The sequence below is a fragment of the Pithys albifrons genome, chromosome 6 (assembly GCF_047495875.1).
Source record: "Pithys albifrons albifrons isolate INPA30051 chromosome 6, PitAlb_v1, whole genome shotgun sequence".
NCBI classification, from domain to species: Eukaryota; Metazoa; Chordata; class Aves; order Passeriformes; family Thamnophilidae; genus Pithys; species Pithys albifrons.
The window spans coordinates 57766428-57790872 of NC_092463.1; the positions used below are offsets into that span (position 1 = coordinate 57766428).

Below are 24445 nucleotides of genomic sequence, written 5' to 3' on the forward strand. Positions count from 1 at the left end.
GGAGCCCCCGCGGGCAGCTTTGTTCGGGCGGGCAGCGCCGGTGCCCGCGTCCCGCTCTCTCCGGGCGCCGCGCAGGGACGCGTGAACTCTTGAACCCGCGCTGAGCCCGACGCGAGCCCGCGGGGCGGGGGGACCCGGGACAGCGGGGGGACCGCGCAGGGACAGCGGGGGCGAGAGACCCGAGACAGCGGAGGGGACCGCGGGGCGGAGAGACCCGGGACAGCGGGGGGACAGCGGTGGGACCGCAGGAGGGAGAGATCCGGGACAGCGGGGGGACCGCGAGGAGGAGAGACTCGGGACAGCGGGGGGACCGCGCAGGGACAGCGAGGGGACAGCGCCGCCGCCCCCGCCGGGACGCGGCCTCCCCCGCCCGCCGGCCCGGCCGTCCCCGGGCCCCGCTCGCCCCCCGCCCTGCACTGCCCCGCTCTGCCCCGCGGGCGGGGCCCCTCGGCCGCCCTCGGCCAGGCCCCGGCCTTCCCCCTCGGCGGACCCTCCTCACCTGGGCTTGAGGTTGCCGGCGCCGCGCTCGTAGGCCCAGGAGGCGGCGGGCGGCGCGGCGCCCGGGGCCAGGGGCTCGGCGAAGCCGGGGGTCGCGGGGTAGTTCCTGTCCATCCTCGGGGCCGCGGCGGCTCCGCGGGGGCCCTGCGCGCAGGAGGGCGGCGGCGGGGACCGAGCGGCGCGGGGGGGAGCGGGGCCTCATGCGGGGCGGGCAGCGCCGCGGCCCCGGGCGGCCCCTGCGCTCCGCTCCGCTCAGCGGCGGGCGGCGGGCGGAGCCGCGGGCGGCGGCGGGAGCTGCGCGGCTGTCGGCCCCATGTCGGGCTGCGCGTTCTCGGAACGCTCCTCCCCCGGCAGCGCACTGGGGCGCACGGGCTCCGTGTCCGGGGGCAGGGAGGCCGCGGCCGAGGGGCCGGCGGGGCCGCCGCCAGCAGCGCCGGCGGGGGGAGCGGAGCGGCACCAGCAGCGGGAGGAGGAGCCGGAGGTCTGTGGGCCGCGGCCCGGGGTAAGCGGCGGCAGGAGCGGAGCGTGGCGGGGGGCGGCAGCCGCCACCGGGGCGGGGTGGGGGGCTGAAGGCGGGGACGGGCGGGGTGGGGAGGCCGGTGCCTCGGCGGAGCGAAGCGAAGCGCTGGCGCTTTGTTGGAGCAGCCGGGGCGGGGCCATGTTGTTCCCGCGGAGGGAAACACCGCCAGCCGCGGGCTCCGGGGCCAGCGCCGCCAAGATGGAGCCCGGCGGCCGCACCGGGTCACCGCGGCCCGGGGCGCGGCCTGCCCGGCCCCCGGCACGGCCCTGAGCACCCTCCGCCCGGCACCGCCTTTTATCTGTCTCTGTGGTGGAGCTTTCAAAAGACTCAGGCACTCTCCCAGCAGTAAGTCACTGCAGGCCCGGAGCCTGGGTAGAGTTGTGTCATTAAGTCACACAACGGTTTGGGTTGGAAGGAACCCTAAAAGTCATCCAATTCCAACACCTTCCCCTGGGCCAGGTTGTCCCAAACCCCATCCAGCCTGGCCTTGAACACTTTAGGGATGGGGCAGCCACAGCTTGTCTGGCCAACCTGTTCCAGTGCCTCACCACCCTCACAGCAAAGAGTCCCTTCTTAATATCTAAACCCATTTACAGTTTGAATCCTTTCTCTCTTGTTCTATCACTACATGTCCTTGTGAAAAGTCACTCTCCAGCTTTCTTGTATAGGCCGAAAGTCAACTAGAAAGAGAACAGAAAGGATATCTATTTATTCTTTATTTATTTTAGTTAGAGCAGTCTAAATTTAAATAGTAAAGCGTCAGAGAGGTTCTAGAGACCTGCTTTAGCGAGGACTGGCTAAAGCAGTTTATTTTTGTTTGGAGCAGTCTAAGCCACCTGGTTTGCAGACAGTAAATTCCTACATCTTTTGCTGTGTGCTTGTTTAAACAAAGCATGAGGGAAATGGGCACCAGCTGCACAGAACAGGGCAGGAGGAAAGGGGACATCGGTGTTGGGCAGGGGGATGGTGAATGAGCTGTGGTGTCTTGCTTTCCCTGCAGGCCGAGAGGAGCAGGAGGAATGTGCGTCAGAGGGAAAGATAAGGAATGTGGTCTGGAAAAGAGGGTGACTGCACCTGAAGGCATTGCTCAGAACAGGAAGGTGTATGCTAATGAGCAAGTAAGTCTTTTGAAGATTCTGTTTGTAGCACTCCAGGCAATGTTGAACCATAGAGTGAAATTAATTCTATAGTGAAATCAGATTAGATGCTAAAACAGAAGTTACAAAAAAAATCTCAACATTGGAATGAAAAGGTGGAGTGATCAATATTAAATGAGAAAGCACAAAGGTAAGAGACATCAGGAGGAAGAGCTGAGATTCTGCTTTTCTCATGCCTGGTTTCAAGAAGCAGTGAAGAAAACTACAGGAAGAAGCACAGCCTTGGATGAGGAGAGAAAGGTAAGTGTGAAAGTCATCAGCACTGAGGAGAGAAGTCACCCAGAGGCCAGAGCAGAGGGGTGGAGGGAGAAGCAGCAGCGCACCAAAGCCAGAAACCAGCAGAGTGAGTTTTCCTTGTGTTTGCATAAGTTAGCACCTGTATTGCTTGCAGCTGGAGGGAGCGTATGTGGGGGGTGGGAGGCCTTTCCCTGGGAAACAGAAGGGTTGCTGTTTTACATATGAACGAGGCTTGATGACAGAAAATTACTCCAGTTGTATGCTAATGGTGAAGCGTTTAGGCTGCTGATAATATTGAAAGTACCATTTCCAGCGGGGAAGGACCTGCAGATTTTTGTTTCTCTGCAGGATCTCCACTAATCTCCATTATATTGTTATACTTAGAGTGCATTGTTTTCCTCAAGTGGACCTGACAGGACGGTGATATGTGGACCTAAGTGATACAAAATGCTGCAATGTTTGTTTATCTGGAGTGAGTCTATTGCTGTGGAGTTTCTTGCTCCAGTTTTGAAACGATGTGTTAATAAACTGTAAAACTGCTACTGTCTTGTTTGACTTTTTTTTTCCTCAAGTAATGGCAACATGAACTTTAGAGTACCATAATGTCGTGTATTTTTATTGTGGGATCTCTCTAAAGAGAAAGTGGGGTTGTGTGCATGGCTGTAAAATCATGTTACGTGAGAAATCATAAACAACAAGCACCAGTCCAGATTTACAGGCAGGATACACAAATCATTTAGATCACTGGGTGAACTCGTTGTCAGTATTCCACAGGCACAATGTTTCCCTGAACATTGCTGGAGTAGATATTTTTGCTGGTAATCAAATAGTGAAGTTGAGCGAAACAGAAATTGTGAAGTTTAATTCCTTTTGCACGGTTTTAATGGAGGTGGAGCAGACTGAAAACCTTAATTGCAAATGTCCATAACCATCAAATAAAGTCAGTTTATCCAGTGGTTGGTTCTTCCTGTAGATCAGATAAATCCGTTTGTCGTGAGATCAGACAATGAGACTTCCACAGTTTTGTCATTAAATGGATCTCTGCTGCTTGTTGCCATCCTCTGTCTAGGAAATCTTCCTCGAAGTTTGTGCGTTTTATCTTCTTGTAACCGAATGATATTTTGTAACCAAGTGATATCTTTTTGTAACCAAATGATACTTTGTAACACTGTTCTTTAAGACAGTGAAAGACCCTGCTTAGAGTAAGTGCTTTTGCAGTACTCTGGTATCCAGGATACTCAAAAACACTTTTCTGAAAGACCTGTTGAGTGATAGAAAAATTCCTTTGAGAGGTCCTGTTAATTACATGTGTTATTTTAATGTGTAGATTAAAGTATACATATTAAAATGTGTATTTAGAAGTAATATTAGACATGTTAATAATTCTGAATATTGAAAATACTTTGATTCTTATCTTAATAAGGAATGCTTTTGTTTCAAATGCAGGTGTTACTTGCTGTATGGAACTGAGCTTTGGTGGGCTTAGTTGCCTTCTGAACTGGAGTTCATAACTGAGTGCCTAAAGCCAGTAACAATATTGTATGTGCTTCTTTCTCAAGTCAAGAATTTAATATAGTAAATATATTTTGGTGAAACATAAGCTAATACAATTTTTCACTCTATTTAAGACAAAAATCTTAAATTGAAGCCTGGTAACAGTGTGTGCAGCATACCAGCCTGGAGCTGTTGCTCTTTTTTTTCTCTAAATGAACAGTCTCCATTTGGAAAAAAATAAATCTTTCATAGAGTCAAAAATGTCATGTGATGGTTAGGAGCCAAATTTAAGTACTTAAGGTAGCACTTCAATAGGAATCATCTGCCCTAGGTCCGAGGAATGGTCTCCAAAGCTGTAGCATGTGCTGCTGCCTCCACTCCAGCTGTGGTGTGGCAGCAGGGCTGGGCTGCCTCAGCTGCTTGCTGACACCCAAAGAGGAGGCTTTACTCTCCCTCCTTTCCTTTTCTCCTAGTGAGGAGCTCTGGCCACAAGGTGAGCAACGAATTCACCCCATTGCCAAAAACACGTTTACCGTTTTTTTGCCAGAGGTCATTTTTCTGTAGTTTTGCTGAGCTGACTCAGCTTGCCTTGGCATGAAATGGGAGCTGGCTCAGGCTGAGCAGTGTAGTGTGCAGTCTCTCCCTCCCTCCTCTGCCCCATGGAACAAAGGGGATAGCAGGGAAACCCTTCTCGCTTTCCCTCCACGCCGCACAGAAGAGCCCCTTTTCCTTTTAAACCTATATTGTGTCATTGAATCATAGAATGGTTTGAGTTGGAAGGAACTTTAAAGATGACCCAGTTCCAACCCCACTGCCATGGGTAGGGACACATTCCACTCAGGCAGGTTGCTCACATCCCCACCCAGCCTGGCCCTGAACAGTTCCTGGTATGGGGTTTCACACCAGGCCACAGCTTCTCTGGGCAACCTGTTCCAGTGCCTTACCACCCTTACAGCAAAGAACTTTCTCCTAATATCCAATATAAACCTACTCTCAGTTTAAAGCTATTCCCCCTTGTCACGTGAAAGGGCGGAGGGAGACAGAAATGCAAAGATTTCTAGTCTTAAGTGTATTAATAAAAGTTATTAGCTATAAGCGTCCTTGGAGTAATCAAAGCTTTATGAACCCAGCACTGCCTGCCCAACTAGGACAGAACACAGGCTGGAAAGATTTTTGACTCCCCTATGAGGTCCACACTTAAGCCAGGGAGAAATATTAGCAATAAGCACTTCTAGACAATCAGAGCCTTATGTTCCCAACACTGTCAACTAACAGGCAGCCCACAGGTTGGAAGGGTTTCTGACTTCTAATATGAAGCCACACTTTTGGTGGGGTGATACAGATGCCCTAGGGGAGGTGGCTCCTTTTAGCAGTTATAGAAGATATCTCAAAGGGGGGCTGTGCTATTTCTTAACACTCCAGCCTTTGTTAATCTCATCAGTTTGAAAGCTTTTTGTTCTCTGCTGGAGCACCCCTCCAGGGCCTGAGGCATCTTCCTCAACCCCTCAAGCCTTATCAGGGGCCATCACCCCTCATCCCTTGTCCTGTCACTCCAGAGCCTTGAAAAAAGTTTCTCTCCACTTTTCTTGTAGCTCCTTTCAGGTGCTGGGAGGCTGCAATTAGGTCACCCCAAAGCCTTCTCTTCTCCGGGCTGAACAATCCCAATTCTCTCAGCCTTTCCTCATACCAGAGGTGTTTCATCCATCTGATCACTTTGGGGGCCTCCTCTGGACCTGCCCCATGTCCTTCCTGTGCTGGGGAGCCCAGAGCTGGGGGCAGTGCTCCAGGTGGGGTCTCACCAGGGCAGAGCAGAGGGGCAGAATCCCCTCCTTGCCCTGCTGCCCACCCTGCTCTGGCTGCAGCCCAGGGTGTGTTTGGCTTTCTGGGCTGTGAGTGCACAAGGCTGGGTCATGTCCAGCCTCTCACCCCTCAGCATCCCCAAGTCTGGGGCTATTCTTGGTCTGTTCATCCCCCAGCCTGTGTTGATACCAGGAGTTGCTCCAGCCCAGGTGCAACACCAGCACTTGGTCTTGTTAAACCTCATGAGATTCCCATGGGCCACCTCTCTGGCTTGTCCAGGTCTTTCTGGATGCCATCCTGTCCTTCAGGAGTGTCTCCTGCACCACTGAAGGACAGGATGTACAAGGCTGGCCAGGTAGAAGGCTACATGGCATTGTTCCAGCCTTACTGGTACCGTGGGTTTTCCCAGTGTCACTCTGTTCCCATGTGCCCTTCTTCATGGAGAGCATTGCTCCTGTCCTTTGCCTTTCCATAACAGCTGATGCATGGTTTTGGTCTTGTTCGGGGTCTTCTTTTGTGTTTAAATACCAAATGTATTTTTTTCTTGCTTTAAGAAGCTTTCAGATAAATCTGTAAACTGGGTTTTGCAGCAAAATTCTTAGTATTCTTCAGGGCAATTTTTGGTGGGCTGAAAAGAATCATGGAAGAATAGTCAGATGCACTTCTGGCTCAGCTGTTGTTGATGGAAATGTAGTCAAAGACAGAGCATGCAGTTAATGGTGCAAGTGTGAGATTACAGCTTGGTTGTTGAAAGTGGACAAAAAGGATTGTGTTTCACTTCATAATAGTACTTTATTTTGAAACTTTCAGTATCATAACTAGTTTGGTAACATACATAAACATCTTAGTGGTTAGCTTTCAGTGGCTAATCATTTGTCAACAAAAGCTCTAGAAATAAGCTTAACAACTAGCCTTGTGCTGAGAGAATGAATCTTCCCAATTGTTTGGAAGGAGTGTTTTGGAGACTTGAGGAGATTCTGTTTTGAAAACTTAACGTTTCAGAGATAAAACATTCAAATAACTCGAATGTGTCTAATCAGATGAAGTTTGAAGAAGTTCAGGCCAAATCTGAGCTGGTTCTGGTGTATTAAAAATTGCTGAAAAGTGCACAAAATGAAACTTCTGAGTGCCTGTCTCAGCTGGCCACTGATGGTCAGTAGACATCTGCTTACAGACCGTGGATGCAGCCCCTTGTGCAGGCTCTGTCTGTGCTGCCAGGCTGTGGGATCTCCATGAGCAGGAATGGGTAAGCACATCAGATAGGCAGCAATAACACGAGCCTTGGTTAGGTCTGTTATTAATCACTGACTGTGCTGTTTGTTGTTGTAATTGTGATTCTGACCAAAGCAGAAAATTGCAGTTGCTTAACAGATTAGATTTTGCATTTAATTTGGCACTTGGCCTCTTTAAACATAAAGCTAGGCATTAAGGAATGTGTAAATAGGGAAGAAAGTGCTGCCTGTCAAAGAATACAACTCAGTCTTGGAGCCTTACAGCAAATACTCTTTCTTTGCATTTCTTAACTTGTATTACTCTGCTTTGAGTTGTTTGATAACTTATTTGATAACTTAAGGATATATACAAACAAATGAAGCAAAATCTTCAGAATTCATTCTCTTAAGTTGGTCTGTGAAATTAGGCTACTTCTGACATGGCAAGAGATGACTGAGCTGGTAGAAAGGTCACTGCAGCAATGAGTTGGAAGGCCTTCTTTCCTTCACATTCCCAATCCTCTTTCTGGTCCTGTGGTTCACACACTGGCACTTGTGTTGTCTCATCTCACCCACTCTTGAGAAAGCTCTCTATGTTTTTGCTGACTGATTTATGAAGGGATCTAGAAGCACCAGAACTGGTGTAAGGCGAGTAGGAGAAATGTGCAGTCACACACAGAAAAAGAAAACTTAAAGAAAACCTTTGCTCTTGAACAAACCCATAGTTTTAACATAGCGTATTTTATTTTAACTCTTACTAGATATTTTCCTTTGAATCATATCCCTGCTGAATATTTCACTATGAATACTGGATGTTTATGTATGTGGTGCTTAGTAGTTGCTGATCTTTGAGAAATTAAACTGAAGCTGCTTGAACTACTGGAGCTATCACAGGTGTTTCTTATTTCCTAAATGAAGCAGGCACTGCATCAGAAATTTAAGGCCTGTTACAGGGCCATTTCAAAACTTATGTTTAACTGTACCAGCTTCTACACTGAAATATTTTTCCTGATGCTTTGAACTCTAACTGCTCCCTTTAAAGTGTGAGCTTCTGGAGGTTCCCAGAGTGTAGGCAGCAAAATACCTGCATCTGATGGTCCCTTTTGTTTCTGTGTTTTGTCAGTCAGGGTGCTATGGAAGGAAGCAGAAGTGAAAGAAGGAACTGTTTTGTCAAGACTTTCAAGGAGAATGAAGCATCTATCCCAGCAGCTGCATTTCAATTATCATTTCAGTTGTCTGATTAAAAAGCATTGTTGGATGTTCAAATACAGGAGGAGATTCTGGTGTTCTGTGGGGAGTCTAAACCGGCTTCTGCAGCTCAGTGCATCTTCTGTGGTTGGGAGAAAAAGCATAATCTCACTATTACTTTCCAGAGGACAAATCAAGAGTGGCTTAATTTAATGTAATTCACTGTGCTCCAGTATTTGCTCTGTCCAGTTGCCCTCATCTATCCCTCCTGCCTCTCCAGAAGTTCATTCTCATTGCACCATGTGTACCTCCCACTTCACGCTGAAATCACAGTTACCAAACAAGAGCTCCTGCTTCGTGCCTTGCTTTTGCGGGCCTGTTCTGGTCCCCACTGGAGGGATCCTGCTCACTTCACTAACCCTGGGAAAGTGGAGTTTTACAGCCACACTGTTTGTTCAGTCTTCTTAGCAAAGGCCTGACAACAGTCTAGGAAGGTGGAAGGAAGGGTACAACCCCTAGTTAAGTTGGCTTCTTTGTCTTGAAGACTTGGTCTTCAGTGGCTGCAGTTCATGGTTCAGAACCTCAGATGCTTTAAGTGATCTGGAGCAGTGAGCAGAAAGCTTCTGTCCAGAGTAGAAATTGCCAGTGTCAAAGAAAACAACCCATGGCCCTTTCCCTCTGCTGATAGATGCTATATGGCATGTAGAGTCATAGCAAGACTTCCGTTGGAAGGGACCTTTAAAGGCCATCTAGTTCCAACCCCCTGCCCTGGGCAGGGACATCAACTGGCATAGATTGTTCAGAGCCCTATCTGGGCCCCTCAGTTCAGGAAACCTACTGAGGTGCTGGAGCGGGTCCAGAGAAGAGCAACGAGGCTGGAGAAGGGACTGGAGCACAAGTGCTGTGGGGAGAGGCTGAGGGAGCTGGGGGTGTTTAGTCTGGAGAAGAGGAGGCTCAGAGGTGACCTCAGCACTGTCTAGAACTACCTGAAGGGAAGTTCTAGCCAGGTGGGGGTTGTCTCTTCTCCCAGGCACTCAGCAATAGGACAAGGGGGCACAGGCTCAAGCTCTGCCAGGGGAAATTGAAGTTGGAGATCAGAAAAGAATTCTTTCTACAGAGAGTAATCAGGCATTGGAATGGGCTGCCCAGAGAGGGGGTGAATTCCCCATCCCTGGAGGTTTTTAAACTGAGATTGGCCGTGGCACTGAGTGCCATGATCTGGTAAAGGGGCTGGAGTTGGACCAAGGGTTGGACTTGATGATCTCGGAGGTCTTTTCCAACCCAATAGATTCTATGATTAAACATGAGCTGTGAAACCTGGGTAGTTTTTCAACAAGGGACAAATCTCTGGCTCTTTGCTTAACATCCCCTGACCCACAGTACTTTACTTCATTCTCTCTGACCTGGTATTTACTGTTGAACATCAAAATCATTTGATACAAGTATACTTTGTCTGAATTGGTAGTGTGCCATGTAATTAATGGTTTGTCTTGATCCAAAATTACAATCACAAAAATACAACAAATTAAGTCATGTTACCAGCAATGTCTGAAACAAACCAGTGGAATCCAGAAGCAGGACTATATATAGAGATCTATATTTGAAAGATCAAGTCATGAGATAATTTTCACACAACAAGTGAATATATCAAACAACAAAGGACACTTCTTAGGGTGGTTTAAAGGACTAAATCACAAGAAATGGTTAGTGTCAGTGAGAGCAATTAAAATACTGTTCTTCTGAAGAAGAAAGATGAAACTATGAATGAACCATCAATAGTTTGATGGGATGACTCCAAGTGCATATGGAAGAGGGCAGCAGTACCAGACTTGCTCTTTATGCATTCCCTCCTCTTTTAGCACAGTGACTTGGTGCAAACAATAGTCCCGTGGCCTTTGCAACAGGCGACCTCTTTTCCCAAATGGGAACTTCACTTCTTCCTGGTTGTCCTAAACATCTTTCACATTCTTGTAAGTCATCTTGCAATATGCAAGGTAGCACACACTTTTTCAAAAGTATGATATCCTTCAGTGATGCCCCACAGCCCAGAGGGAGGTTTGCTTTTAGGGGGCAGGCAGTGACATAGACTTTCTGAACACCCAAGCCCCTCGTGGGGGCCCCGGGTAAGGGGGTGGGGGCACGTTATGTTGTCTGTCTGAAGTAATTGCTTGCTCATAGGTGGGGAGTCCTGAGTCATCAGTTCTGAGAGGAAGTGGGTTTAAAGAAAATTCTTCATGTCTTCTGAAGATGTTAGTTGAACTATGTCTTCTGCTTCTTGCGTAATCCAAGTACCTGAACAAAGGTAACAGCACATTAAGTGGCAATTTTTTGTAATGGGAAGAAAGAATAAAAAGTTAATCATAAAATAAACAAAAACTAAACCCACCCAAGAATCTCCCCACCATAAACCTACAACAGAGAGAAACATGCTTTCCATGATCATAAAGGCCAGAAGCCAAATACTCTCTACAAACCACAGAGTAAGAATAGCTCAGTAATGTGAAATTTATAAGGAAGAGAAAACACGGAATCCTCTTATGTTCCTCTCAAGTTTAGGATAAAGGAACAAGCAGGACTAGAGAACTGGTAAAGAAGCATTTCCTCCAAAGTACTTCATTTCACACTGAGGTTGACCACGCCATGAAGAGCACACAGCCTACCTTAAAGAGTGCACAGAACATGTGAGACTTTCCACTGCAGGCCCCAATCCAGTAAAATGATTCCATCTTTTTAGTAAGACTGTTTTGGAACCAAGAACACATGCCCAAGAACCAAGAATGCCCAAGAATGTTTTGGAACTAAGAACACACACACAAAACACAAACCCAAAGGTCTGGGTGTGCAAGTGGTGTTTTATGTTTTTGTGTTATTAACTTCAGCATAACTACTTCTAGTGCTCACCTAACTTTGCTTCCAGGCAAGTACAAACTAGAACTCACATTAGATTCTCTGAGAATACAGTTAGACCAGCCCTGAGGGATTTTTAAATTCCACTTTTAAGCAAGAGTCTGTTTTGATGTGTGTTTGTGATTTTGTTCGTTTTGTTTGGGTTTTGTTTTGTTTTTCTGTTTTGTTTTTTTTTTAAGCAGTGAAATTCCTTACCCTGGTGGTTGCCTTGATTTGCATCTACTTTTGCAGCAGTAGAAGATAACCAGGGCAATTATAACCAACAGTACTCCAGCAGCAACCAGGCTGATGAGAAGTCCTGTGACATTGATCTTTTGTAGTGTCTCATCACCTGAAGAGAAAACATTGGTTATTTTCATTATGTATTTGCATCTACACAATATGCAGTTTACACTGTAAAGTGCTGCTTTTGCTGTGCTGTAAGGCTGTTCCTTCCCAAATGTGTAGCGTACTGTGAACAGCCACAGTATCTGTGAACACAACCCAGGACCACCATTCGCAGCCAGATTAAAGCAAAAGGGAGTAGATATTCCCTTTTCTGTACATAGAACTGTTGAGATGTCAGTCTTCTAATGCCTTCCAAGTATTACTTTGTGTACTTTTGACCTTGATAGGGCTGTAGATTTTTCCTCAAATCATACTGACCAGTTTTTTATTAAATATCTGGCATCACACTATGCTGAGCCTAATTCAGACAGTTATATTACTGGTAAATAAAGAAACTGGGGGGGTGAGGGGGGAGAACAAACAAAATAAAACCACAGAAAGCAGCCACAGAATTATTGCAAAGTTTACCAACTGTGTAATAAAGAAATGGCCAAGAAAATTATACTGGTTTTACCTACAGACTTAAGGATCCCATTCTAAGATACTTCAGTGAGTGTATTTTGTTGTATCAGATAATGAAACATACTTGCACAATTCACAGTGATCTTCAGTAAAAACATCAGTTCTGATGTTGCTAACGTGTATTAAGAACATACTGTTATAACAAACAGAAAACATTGCAATATAAGAAACAAATAAGATGACTTACCGATTTTTATTTTAGGGCCTTTAGTTGAATAGTCTTTCCAGAAATCCATCTATAAGAAAACCCCAAAACCAATCAGATTTATAAGTGACAGGCCTATTGACTTTAAAATGGTACTTTAGGCAAAATTTAACAATGGCGTAAACAGAAGCAACTCCGGCGGAAGGATTTTTACTTGCTCATCCCACAATATTTTTTCTAGACATTCAAATTTGCTTTTTGGTGAAAGAGAAGAAGTGTTTTGAACTGTCCAATATTACATCGTGTTTCTGCATGATTACAGTATAAGTTAGCATATATTCTGACACTAAAAAGATCCTTACAGTTAATATTTGTAAATCCCTACAAAAGAGAATTTATGAGGCAAACTTCTTAATAATCTGAAATCATGAACAGTATTTGAATTCATATGAGCTAAGAAAAATAATGGGATTCATTTAAGAGAAAAACTTTTACGTTGCGTGACCATCAGGCAGGGAATGTGTTTAGCTATAATTTCCACTTTTGCTACCCAGCAAGTCTCCATCAAGATTCCAGTTTGACACTTGCACCTTTTCCTTAGGAATATGCTAGCTAATGGCAAACTGACATTTCCAGAGTCAAACCAGAAGTGTATTTCTTGCTCTTTCTGCACTTAGTGCAGAGCACACCGAGAATCACAGAGGGATTCTTGCTGTGTGTGGCAAGGGCCAGTCTTCAGACAATCCTCACATTCCCTTATTGGGCTGAAGAGTTTATGTTTTCCTCTTTTTTATACCAGGTTTCTCCTCAGCTACATATAGATAGAGATTTAGAAGATGATACTGTAGGAATACTCAGCAGTAGCTGAGCCGCAGATTTGCTCCATACTGGCCTCTTCCAAAACACTTCTGTGGGATGACACAAGGGTGGGATCAGCCAATTAATACAGAGAGCATGTGAAACATTTAAACCGGATGCTGAGAAGTTACTAAAAAAAAAGTCTGAACATATAGGACTATGTACAAGTGGGACTTCTGAAGCTTCATTTGTGTTCATTTGCAGAACTGGAGCCCTTATCTAAAGTCTTCAAGATAACAGTACATATTGAAGTGCATTCACTGTGTATCTAGAGCAACAACCCCATCTAACTGGGGCATCTACTTGAAGAGCACAAGAGGCAAGCACCTCTAAGTGCTGTGTCAGAGGGGCTACAGGATTTGTGTACAATAATGATTCAGTCAATAACCTCCCTCAGGATCTTAAATTCAGTCTGAACCGCTACCGTTTTATCGGGGTCTTCAAAGACTTCTCTTGCTTCTTCGTAATTGCAGAGTTCTTCATAGCATTCTCTTTCCAGGTTATCCGGTGTGAATGCTTCAAAATCAAATCTGTTGTTCAGAAGATGTCGCCCAATGAATAAATTGGCCTCTTGTTCAGATGTAAATACTAATTAAAAAAGTAAAATAAAATCACGATTTAAAACAAGTTAGGAAAGCTAAATTGGGTATTTTTAAAGATTGATTAAGATCCTAAAGGAACACACTGAGATCACTTCTTCCCCAAGTATCTCTCAGCTACATACAAGAAAAAGAAATGTCAAGGTCTCCTCATAAATGTCTTCTTCACTGCTGTATTTTCTAACTATGTAATGTAAAAATAAGTGTTTTTTTCCTTTTTCATAAAACATTTCAGCTATTCCTTATACTGGCCAAGAGAATTGGATTGTCCTGAGAGCTGTTGGTCAAGTTTCAGTGTTATCCCTTCTGAGATGTGGGCATTGGTTTTTACTGGAGCTCTTAAGAGCAAAGTTATAGTGACATAGGGCAGAAATTCAGTCAGATCAAACCAAGCAAGACACTGCCCTACTGGAGGGAGGAGGCAAGGGGAGGTGCTGGGCTTGGGAAGGAGAAAACCCAAACAACTCTTCCTTTAAAGAATCCTCAGTATACATTTGTCAATATTTGGGTACCTGTGAGTACCAAATTTTGTTTATGGAGTTTGTTTTTCAAATCATGGCAGCAGAGTCAGGTTACATTTGTTCACTTCACAATCATGGCATTGAGTTTTAATGTAATGGTTGCCATATTGCTAAGTTTATTTGTTTTAAATTAGTCCATGATGCAAGTTTTACTGACAACAGGCATTTCTGAGGACACTTAATTCTTCTTTTGTGCATGTTACAGGCTTCATGAGGCCTCATGGAGTAAGTTGTGAGGTGAGATTCCAGAACAGTGAGTGAAATTGTAGAAGGCTTTGGAATACAGGAATGTATTTCCTCACCAGGCATTTTTCATAGTCAAGTTTTAGCCTGCTCTTGCTACAGTTTCTTAAGGAAAAAAAGAAACTTTATAGGTCAAAACTAGTTTTCTGTCTTGGTTTTCAGTGGAAGCGTAATGTGCATCCAAGAAATTCAGACTATTTGGTTGAGCAAAGTGACTGGAGGATTATTTTTGCAAGTGTAATGCAGAAACAGCATTGTTACATACCAAGCCAGACAACTAAAAAAGGAGATGAGATTCAGTATTGAGTTACTCAGCTTCAAATTAGCTTTGTGTTCTTGTTAGGCTGTTTGGGTGGATTATCCCATCGTTCAGGAATTCTTACCCTAACTGTTACTGTTGGATCTTGCAATGGTATCTCAAAATGGTTTGCTCTCTGAAAACTGAGAAAACTGCAGAGTAACTTACATATCCATTGTTTTTGTCTTTAATATTATAATATATAAAAGGAATATTACAGCATTTTAAGATACTGATTTTATATAATTTACATACTATTAATAGTATGTATTGAAGGAGCCACATGTGCACATCCCATTTGTGTAGGAAGGGAAATCTGTTATTCTAACAGAGCTTAAAATATTTATACTATACCTAAAAAGAAGGACTTAGCAAAAACCAAACCAAAAGCAGAACAACCCCAAAACCACAAGTAGAGAGGGGAAAATAACTACATGGAAAAAACATATCAATAGTCTTGGTTCAGTGCAAATCACGAAAATAACTTCAGTCTTCTGCAACAGGGATGTTCAGTTTTTCTCAGCAGCCTTTCATTCCTTCCCATGCAAGTAGTATTAGCTATACTTCTGAATTAACTTGATGCATTTTAACTAAATGGAATACATAGGCAAGTCTAGGACCCCAATTCTCTTTTCAGTATTTTTTTATCCATTTCTCTGCACTTCCCCCCTTTGTCATATAGTCAAAATACACTTATCTCTATCTCCAATTTCCTTGCAACCTGGTTTTAAACCTTTGTGTTTAATCAAAACAGTATTTGGAGAGTGAAACAGATGGATTTGAATTCTCTCCTAAGTGAGGGACCCGAATGCAGTTCTGCAGTCCTTGGTTTGGGAAAACAGTCCATGCAGTTTTAGGGTGCCCAGGATTTAATTAAAAATGCACCCACACCATGTGCTCAGTAAAGTAACTCTGCCGGTAAAAGATGTGCAGAAAATGCTGAATGGGGAACCTCTCAATCCTCATATATTTGGCAACTGTTCTACTTGCTTAAATTACTGGATAAAGAGTTGGGTCTTTCTCTGTCCAGCTCCTTCTCTGAAGGAGGAGTGGTCTGGGCCTGTTTTCAGGAGAGGGTTCTGTGCTGTAAACTTACAGGAAAGAGGCAGCCTGACATTTTATGCCCAGAGCAATATGGATTTTAACAAATAATCTGTCTCAAGCATTTTTCTGCTAGCCGTGTTTTCTACTCCACATATTCCCCTGAAGGAGCCTTCTGCTCAATGTGATGACTTTTTGAAGTCCATCTTAAGGTTTCAGCACTCCTTATTGCCTAAGAAGACTGGGCAGCTAAGTTACAAATTCCATTTTGAAGCCCTGATGTTAAAATGGTAAGCATCACATGGTTTAGCATCATGGTGCTTGAGTCCTTCTGGGGAACTTCATTTGTTTTTGCATCAGCTTCTCTTCGCTTCTGTCCCTCCAAACTGAGCAACTGCAACAGCAGCACTGCACTTCTTTCCAGGGGTTGTAAAGGGACAGGGTATTGAGGAAAAACAGCAATTTCAGAAAACAACCCTTTCAAACACAAAGCCCTTTCAGAGAGACACATAAAACTGTGGTGTGCTCAAATACTACCAAATCAATACTGTCTTAATACAAGTTAAAAGCTTTTTTGAATGTTAATGTTACCCAAAGGATTCTGGTTAAATCAATGACAACAAACCTGAAAACTTAAGAGAAAGCTCAGTTGTCCCAATTGGCACTTATTACTGGATTTGATAAATAATATTGACACCAAGTCAATTACCAACCATTTCAGCAAAAGATATTTGAATATCCTAAAACTGAATATCCTAAAACAGCTTAATTTTTTAAATAAAGTAAAAAAACAAACAAAAAAAACCCCCCAACAAACAACAAAGCAAACTTAGATACAATTCTGGAAAGGATAAAGTCATGTTAAAACTAAGTTACCATCTTCCCATTCAGGTTGCTTCAAGTTATTTAATCTCCCTGGGCAGTGAGGAAACGCGAACAGCATCACATGCAGTTGACACAGCACTACCAGAAACGCAAACATGGCCAGGATCTGTCAGACAGAAACTAACGTGAGTTTAAAAAATAATGACAACGCAATCTTCTGAAGTGTCAGTGATGAACTCTGAATGAATCCTAATAAATGAAGTCATCTAGCGCAAGCACCTACACGCAGCTGAGGGTAATGGGTGCCTAGAAGAAGGGCGCCGAACTGAACTGGTCCTGCCTGTCTCTTGCAGAGGTCTCGTTGTGTAACATCCGCACATGCCACTGGGGCCGCTCTCGCCGCCTCCTGCCCTCCTCTCCCGGCTAAACAGAGCGGCAGGGCAGCCTCGTTCGCAGGCGAATTAACGGGGAAAGATCCCCCACAATGTGCCCCAGGTGCGGTCCGAAACTGCAGAGTTACGCCTTTGCTGCCGGAGGAGGTTATAAAAGCTTCCCTACGGGAACAGGTGCAAACTCCACTTTGTCAGGGGAAAGCCATTGTCAACTTCCTCGCTCCCTGCGCTCTCCCTCCTAGGACGGCTGTAGAAGTTAGGAATGAAATAAACCCGTAACTCTTCACAGAGACACCCGGCGCAGAGAACCACAGGACGGCCGCTCGAGGCGGAGACGCGCAGGAGGCACCGAGGCGAGGCACGGGGGCACCGCCGGGCGCTCCCCGGCCCGCCCTCCCTTCGCTGCCCGCGCTGCGGGGCCGCCCCGGCCCGGGTGGCTCTGGGGAAGGCGGAGGCGACCCCGAGAGGCTCCCCCGTCCCGCGGCGCGGAGCGGGACCGCGTGCCCCGCAGTGCCCCCCGCCCTGGCCTTCCCCACCCTTACCTGCCCCGGCGACCGGAGCGCAGCGGCTGGAGGGGTAGCGTCTCCAGAGGCTACTCCGGCGGCGCCGCTTCCTGGAAGGGGCGCGGCTCAGTCACGGGGCTGCACCTGGGCCGCCCCCGCCCGCACTGCCCAGTACGGGATGGGGCTGGCGGAAGGAACGCCCCTGTAGCCTGGGGAAAGGGGTACCGGAGCGGCAGCCGGGGCCGTGGTGCTGCCGGTCCATCTCGGCCGCCAGCGCGGGCTTTGTTTGCAAACACCTGTCTGCCTCCTCAGCTCCCGCCCTGCGGAGAACACAGCAGGTCCTTTCGCCGTCTGCGAACCCTTTTCACTGTTAAACCTGAGCTTTTGTTCTCTGGGCTGATGGCGATGCTGACGAGCTGCTTTGCCCTTGCTCTCCCCACCCCGAGCCAAGCGCTGGGGGCGATGGCAGGCGGGGCGCGGATCAGGGGCCGGGCAGGGTGTGCCTTCCCCAGCCGGGCGAGGCAGCTATCCACGACGAACTACTTACCCAGCAGCACCCAGAGAAGCTTGTCAACACAAAGCTTTCCTAGCCCGGCAGCTAATCACGGGGTTTACACACGTGCAAATAACTTTTGGTGTGATTGTTAGGGTTTTTTTAATCAGTGAGGGTAAATCTTAGCCTTAAAGGCTAGAGAGTGGCTGAGGTGGTTCCCCGAAATGCGGGAAGCTGTTCTGCAGCACCGCACACCTGCCCCTGGGACTCCCTCGGCTCCCTCTCCCAGTGCAGAGGAGCAGCGCAGCCCGGAGCCCAGGTAGAGCACACGGATCTGTGGCTGTTTTGGCTTCTCCAAAGGACCAGAGAGAAGCAGTTAAGTACTTCACATTTGCTGTAAGAATTTGTTTAATAATGTGTGCTGGGAACCTTAAATATCTGAAAAATTTTGGGATAGGCTGGGTTGGGTTTAAAGCTCCACTCCGAAGAAACTCTCGAGCCACATGAATGGAATGATTTTGCTACCAGGAAATCCAGGGACTGGCTGTGATTTGTGTCTGTGCCGGCGTGTCTCCGGCAGTGACTCTGGATTGTATTCTTTATTTAAGTGGTGGAGTGACTTGTATATACAGAAGCAGGAAAGAGTAGAATGAGAGAGTATTGGGTAACACTAGTGGAAGTGATCAGATATTCCCTAGAGAAAACCAGAAACTTCTGATGTGTGAAATAAGGAGAACTGTTTGGAGGAATGATGACTGTAGTTAAATATTTACTTTATGACATCAACACGCTGCAGTTAAGAGGTACTTGATGAATATGTAACTTAAAACCTGGATGGTTCTTACGCTTTTTAGCTGGTGGAGTTCTCAGCAGACAATTCTGTAGTATCATTATGTATGTCCTTATAACAAGTGGAGAACTAAGATAATATTTTATAAGAAAAGAGCAATATAGATTATTTATTACCTAGTTAATGCTAAGGAGACAAGAATACTTTGTTGCTACACATTGGAAAACACGAGAAACTACCATTACTTTGTAAAGGACTTTACAGCGTCCTCCCATGCCCCTCTGCTCAGCCCTCACCCCAAATTCCTACCTGACTGTCTCAGTGAGGGTGGTGTCAACCAGCAAAATAGCTGCTGACAGCTACAAGTGCAAGGGCGTGAATGCACAAGAACTCTGTGGTGCATTTAGGTGTAAGTAAAACGCCTGCATGCATAGGTGGGAACATTCTATGTGTCATAACAATTTTGTATGAGGAACCTCTGTTGTACAAGCAGCAGGTAAATCTCCATTGTGTTATGCCACTATTGTATATTGTTATTAATAGGAAGAGGAAAAGATTTTGGAATTGCTTTTGTATGCTGTCTGGGGAGTGGATGTGCATCTGACCCCTGGGCCCAGCCCTGCCTGTACTAGAGGAAAAAGCTCCAGGTGTGTACTGAGAGATGGATCAGCCCCACCTGAACTCCGTGCTCTGAAGATGAAGGAGTGATGCTGTAGAACTCTGGTGGGAGAGGCCCTCAGAGCTTTAGCACTCATCAAGGGTTGCTCACATGTTTTTGACTGTGTAGGTTTAGCAGAAAATTTGTGTCTTCTGTCTGTGTGTGCATGGGCGCTTGTGCAGGTGTGGTGCAGGCTTTTCCAAACCATGCCACAGAAAACATAAGCAATATAAATTATTATTGAGATGTAACAAGAAAATATTAAGTTGTTAGACACTGCAAAATACACCAGAGTAATGTTTGCTTTGGAAAAAGACTGTAATTCTCTCCTGTGTGTGTCTCTGAAGCTCAGCCTGTGTTTTCCGTGATCTTGAGGACTGTCAGTGAAATCCTCACTAAGGGTGACTATAACAGGTAAATGGACGTGTGAAAACTCTGCAACATGTTTTTATGTTTGTCTCTACAGTAAAATGAGTGAGAAGCTTGTAACAGCAAGCACTGTAACAAGTGTGCATGAGTCCTCTAGTTCCTTGTACCCATGAGGGAAAGCCTTCTGGTGTTATGCCATCACTACACATCCTTACTGAGACACAACAACAAAGAAAGGCTCAGTGAGGTTTATCCCTGCCCACCCACCAGCTGTGCATTTATTCTGTTATTCCCCAGGTAGGAGCCACCTCTGGCTCTGAACTAGACCTGAATTTTTGCTGTCCCAACCCTAAGACTCAAGTTTGCTGTTTTAAGCAGCATTACTGCAGCAGGAATAAAGACAAGAGTGAACACAGCTCAAGTTAATTACATAAGGAAATATTAAAATGTTAGGGTTATACTATAAGTAATGCCTGAAAGTGTGCTTAGGTTCTCATTGGTTGTACAGATCACAGAAAAGATAAATCTAAGTAAAAAAGGGTGCAGCCAGTGCTTAGGGTAAATGGAGTAGTTCCTGTGTATGTGCAGTTTTTAGCATGGCAAAATAAGTATCTTTTGCGTGTTATTTTCCTATTTGTGAAGTAATTTTTCAGGTAAAAGAGCCTTGATTATCAAGCTATGTGATGAAGAAGCTCAGCAAGACGAAACCATCGTTAAAGATGTTATTTTCATCAACTTTTTCAGATAAATACTGGCATACAGTGTAGTAGACATGTAATTAGAGATATTCTGAGAGTTGAAAAATAGGTAATTAGTTTATATCACTTGCTTTTAACACTGGGTAAATATATAATTCATATTTCCAAAAATATCTCTAATTTATTGCCATATTAGCTAGCATGCTTATCTACTTGTATTTTAAACCTCCACTTGTTACAGTGATGTTTGGCAAAATATTTTTGGAGAAACTGAATACGGTGCTGCTGAACTGAACCAGAACTGCTGTCACCTCACAAGAGGAGGCTGATACCAATCTAAGATGTCTGTGCACCTATTGTGTGGTTTTGCATATACTGATTACTTTGCTGCAATTTTTAGCATTCATGTATTCATTGGAGTATAGTAAAGAATAATATGCTTTACTGATTTTTGATTCGGAGGACTTTGAATCAGGAATGCATCTTATTCCTTGTAAGCAGTGTCCCATTCAGATCATGCTATTCATGATTCTTTTTTTATATTTGATCAACAATGATGAAAAATAACATCCTTTATCTTACCCCAATATGCAAACATATCCTACCATAAGTTGAGTAATAAATTTCTTAATTATTCAGTATTCATGTAGCATTTATCTGTTGATATGATAATGAAATAACACAAATGTATCATTGAGAATTACCCCTCTCATCAAGGAAATTTGGAACTGTGTGTATCTGGTTTGTTCTTTGTAATGGTTCATTTGACATCCTGAGTCATATGGTATAGATTTTTCCTTTATTGAAAACTACTTGCAGTTCTTATGTTTGTTAACTAAATTTCTCTCCAGGTAGGTTGATTTAGGAGTAGTGCTTTTTTACTTGAGGTAACTGAGTGTAACAGATTTTAATTATTGATTTTGTACATTTAACATCAAAGGCCTTTGACTATCATATTCAGCAAAAAACATGTCAACAAGCAAGTGAACCATATCAGTATCTTGGACAAATCTGTTACCCCATTCCACACAGTACATGCTGTAGGGAAGGATTTTTCTAGACCAGGCCATATTTGAAAAAGAAGTTTCTTTTTCAAGTGCTCCCTGCTGTCCCTTATTATACCTTCCTGTCGAGGTGCCTGATTTTCCAGCTAGGCTGTTTGGTCTAATAAAAGACATGATAAATTATGTTATGTTGTTTGACAAATTTATCATCAATTACGTTTTTACTTAGAATCAACATTGCTGTTGTAATGATGCTGTAATAGAATTATGTGTATTCTAAATATGCTTTGATTTCAGGTACACACTATTCTTAGTTAAGGCTATCACTTCATCCTCACAAGACATGATAAAGTCTTTTAAGTGTTGGTCATGAGATTCTTTGCAATTAAGAAGTTGAATTTAGCTGGTTAACTTCTGCTGAAGTTACTGCTTCTCTCAGAGAACTGTTAGTGGTTTTTCTAATTGAAATAAAATCTGTTGGCACAAATATCCCATGGCAGCGTAGGGGGAAAAGCAAGAAAGTTTTAAAAATTGGTTCTTAGTAGCAAAATAAGTATGATTTTAGGGACAGATAAATGTCAGTTGTTAATTTTCAGAACAAGGCAGGATTTGTCAAAAATATTTTAAAAAATGGCTATACATAATTTAAATATTTAGTTATTAACCACCTAGCAGCTGAGATAATTTTTATGGGTTAGAAGTAATCATAGAAACTTGTAATAGAACATGAATAACAAGTAATTATACATGCAATTAACAAAGTTTGTTATTATCATAATGCTAATCTTTATGGGAAAGTTATTCAACTAAAAACGCTTACAGAGGGGCAGTAAAAGCTTTGCAGGGCTCAGTTTCACATATAATTGGTTTTGTATTCAGTATTTGAAAGGAAATAAAAATGTTACCAGTACTGGAGAGGACACAAACACCCACTCTGATTTCAGTAATGGGCCCAGTGCTCCCACTGCAGGCACCGAGAATGCTGCTCATCCAAGGGGATTAAAATTCTGCACTGTCAGTTGCTCCAAATATTTCTAGATGCAGCAAGTTTAATAACACCAAACTTTTTTGCCATAGGAGAGACTAGTTGTGTGACTAATAGATATGTGAATTCTGATGTGAGAATTCAAGGAAATGGTCTCTGGAAAACTGTCAGCATAGGGTGGTTCATGTGAAACAATGCTCTTCCCAATATACACAGAGTGAAAAACCAAACGTGTCAAAGCCTTCTGACAGTGTAATGAAAATCTGCTTCTGGCTTCTCTTGGTGCAGTTTTGTCTTGGTTTGGTGAGCTACTTTTTGATTAGTGAAATGAGCCTGTTTGGGTTTGGTAATTAAGGTTACTGGGCAAGGACAGAAGTTCTTGTCCACAAGGGATGAAACAATGTCATCGATGGAAGGAGGATGTAAAGGAGATGGGGCCAGGCTCTCCTCAATGGTGCCCAGTGACAGGACCAGAAGAAGCAGGTACAAACTGTACCATGGGAGGTTCCTCCTGAATATAAGGAAACTTTTTTACTGAGAAGATGACTGAGGACTGGCACAGGTTTCCCAGAGAGACTGTGGAGTCTCTGACCGTGGAGATATTCTAAGCTGGCAATTGGTGGCCCTCCCTTGGTTGGGGCAGGTTGGGGACTGGATTATCAACCTCCAGAGGTCCCTTCCAACATCAACCATCCTCTGATTCTGTGATACTGCCTTATAGTAGAGCAAAAGCCCTGGTATTCCCACCTGATTGCAACTTCCTGTGCTATGAGGCTCCTGAGCTATTTCTGTCACGTTGTTTGCCTCAGTAACCTATTTCTCTGCACAGTTGAGGTCTTGGACTTAAACAATTTGCTGCTCTTGCTCACACTAGAGGGAGCTCTGTGGCGGCCTTTCAGCTTTCCCCTACAGCTCTACTTCCATTTGTAATCCTGCTTTTTCCTGCTGAGGATCTGTTATCAAAGAAGAGAAGACAGAGCTGTATCTTGGACAGGTTTCATCTTCTAACAAAACTGAGCTTTTGAAGTTGTTTGTAGGGGAAGGAATGTAACAGCAGATTGACAGGTGTGTCTGTGTGTTAATTTTGCTCAGCTGCAGCAGCAGTGCAGGGTTCTGACGTGCATTAATGCAGAAGATATTGATGTTTCTGTTATGCTTGGCACTTATTTGGTAGCCATGCAGATGTATTTGTAAACTTTGTGTTTGTTGCTGTGATACAGACAGTTTCTATTTCGTGTGGTTTTGGTTGATCCACAGAGAACTTGTTTATGATTCTAGGAGGGTTGCTTGAAGACTTAAGGTGAGAAAGGGTTTTCTAAGTTTTGTTTAGACATGTAATCTTCAAAAATCAACTTATTTTCATTGGGAGTAGAAGCCAAATTTAATGGGGAGAGGTGCTTATTTTAGGTGCTTTTATCCAAGCAGATGTAATGGTTGATAATAGATCACATTTTTACTGTTTTTCATATTTACCTATCTAATAGACAGTGGCATTAACCTATGTTTTTTCCCTGCATATGGTGATTTTGTGCTGTTCTTTTTATATTGATTTATATTTATTACAGTTTCAGGAAAATGGCCTAGGTCATGACACCCAGATAAAGAGCAAAGGGAATATTGTTGAATTTGAGGAAGCAATCAGTGAGAGTTTTTGGGTTTTCTGTCCAAATAAGAGAATGCCACATGTGTGAGGTAAAGCCAGCTCAGCTCTGCTGAGGATTCAGCCATTCTTTGTTGTGGTCTAAAAACACTTATAGACTAGACAGGATTCTGTTTTTCTGGAAAATGTTATTAAAATCAGTGATGAAAAGCTGCCTAAACAGTGTCTCCGCCTAAGAAAATATCCAGAAAATTTAGGTAAGCAATCTCCCCACAAAGATCAGTCCAGCAAGGACCATGGGTACAAATTCTTCAGCCTCTTCTTGCTTTATGGATCCCATTTTTTTCCCAACAGAATCGTTTTAGTGACGCCATCTCAGCTGTATATACAATTCTTGACATTATGTCAAAGGCAAAATATTTCAGAGTGGGTGCCAAACTCCAATGCTCAGGGATATAATCTGTGTTACTCTAGGCAGGTAAACAAGCAATTACTTGACTTCTGCTTCAGCTCAGGAAAAAGAACATTGGTGAAAAATTTGGCTGGGGAGAAACTGTTGCAT

At 44.2% G+C, this 24445-nt stretch overlaps 3 protein-coding genes across 6 annotated transcripts in view; 1 reads left to right on the forward strand and 2 right to left on the reverse strand.

Moving 5' to 3' along the window:
- Positions 1–995, reverse strand: part of QSER1 (glutamine and serine rich 1) — a 44689-nt gene extending 43694 nt beyond the window's left edge. Inside the window, exon 1 of the mRNA XM_071559047.1 lies at positions 500–995. Coding sequence (XP_071415148.1) covers positions 500–612 — 113 coding nt within the window. The 5' untranslated portion in view covers positions 613–995. The remainder of the gene's footprint in view (positions 1–499) is intronic.
- LOC139673423 (protein-lysine 6-oxidase-like) lies at positions 303–8209 on the forward strand. 4 transcript variants are annotated; one of them, XR_011698109.1, is made up of 3 exons: positions 303–1000; positions 2019–2136; positions 2363–2952. XR_011698109.1 is itself a non-coding variant. In XM_071559054.1 (3 exons), exons 1-3 carry the CDS (start codon positions 699–701, stop codon positions 8068–8070), a joined length of 450 nt encoding a protein of 149 aa, XP_071415155.1. In that variant the 5' UTR covers positions 303–698; the 3' UTR covers positions 8071–8209. The 4 variants fall into 4 exon arrangements, 3 of the variants coding, with proteins under 3 accessions (XP_071415155.1, XP_071415156.1, XP_071415157.1); XM_071559054.1 differs by lacking the exon at positions 2363–2952 and adding an exon at positions 8041–8209; XM_071559055.1 differs by having other exon boundaries at positions 2761–2952.
- Positions 8210–9680: 1471 nt separating this feature from the next.
- PRRG4 (proline rich and Gla domain 4) lies at positions 9681–17608 on the reverse strand. Its single transcript, XM_071559524.1, has 6 exons — positions 17326–17608; positions 16443–16557; positions 13289–13452; positions 12049–12097; positions 11208–11343; positions 9681–10397 (listed from the first exon to the last, which is right to left on the reverse strand). The coding sequence occupies exons 2-6, from the start codon at positions 16546–16548 to the stop codon at positions 10169–10171; spliced, it is 684 nt and encodes a 227-aa protein (XP_071415625.1). The 5' UTR covers positions 16549–16557; positions 17326–17608; the 3' UTR covers positions 9681–10168.
- Positions 17609–24445: the final 6837 nt, after the last annotated feature.

Excerpts from the sequence above, each read along its gene's own strand:
- LOC139673423 (XM_071559054.1), top strand. The coding sequence starts at position 699 with ATGCGGGGCGGGCAGCGCCGCGGCCCCGGGCGGCCCCTGCGCTCCGCT. Across the intron at positions 1,001-2,018 it reads TCTGTGGGCCGCGGCCCGGG|GCCGAGAGGAGCAGGAGGAA; the intron begins GTAAGCGGCGGC and ends CTTTCCCTGCAG. Across the intron at positions 2,137-8,040 it reads AGGTGTATGCTAATGAGCAA|TCAGGGTGCTATGGAAGGAA; the intron begins GTAAGTCTTTTG and ends GTGTTTTGTCAG.
- PRRG4 (XM_071559524.1), bottom strand. The coding sequence starts at position 16,548 with ATGTTTGCGTTTCTGGTAGTGCTGTGTCAACTGCATGTGATGCTGTTC. Across the intron at positions 13,453-16,442 it reads GCAACCTGAATGGGAAGATG|TATTTACATCTGAACAAGAG; the intron begins GTAACTTAGTTT and ends TTTTTTAATTAG. Across the intron at positions 10,398-11,207 it reads AAATCAAGGCAACCACCAGG|GTACTTGGATTACGCAAGAA; the intron begins GTAAGGAATTTC and ends ACCTTTGTTCAG.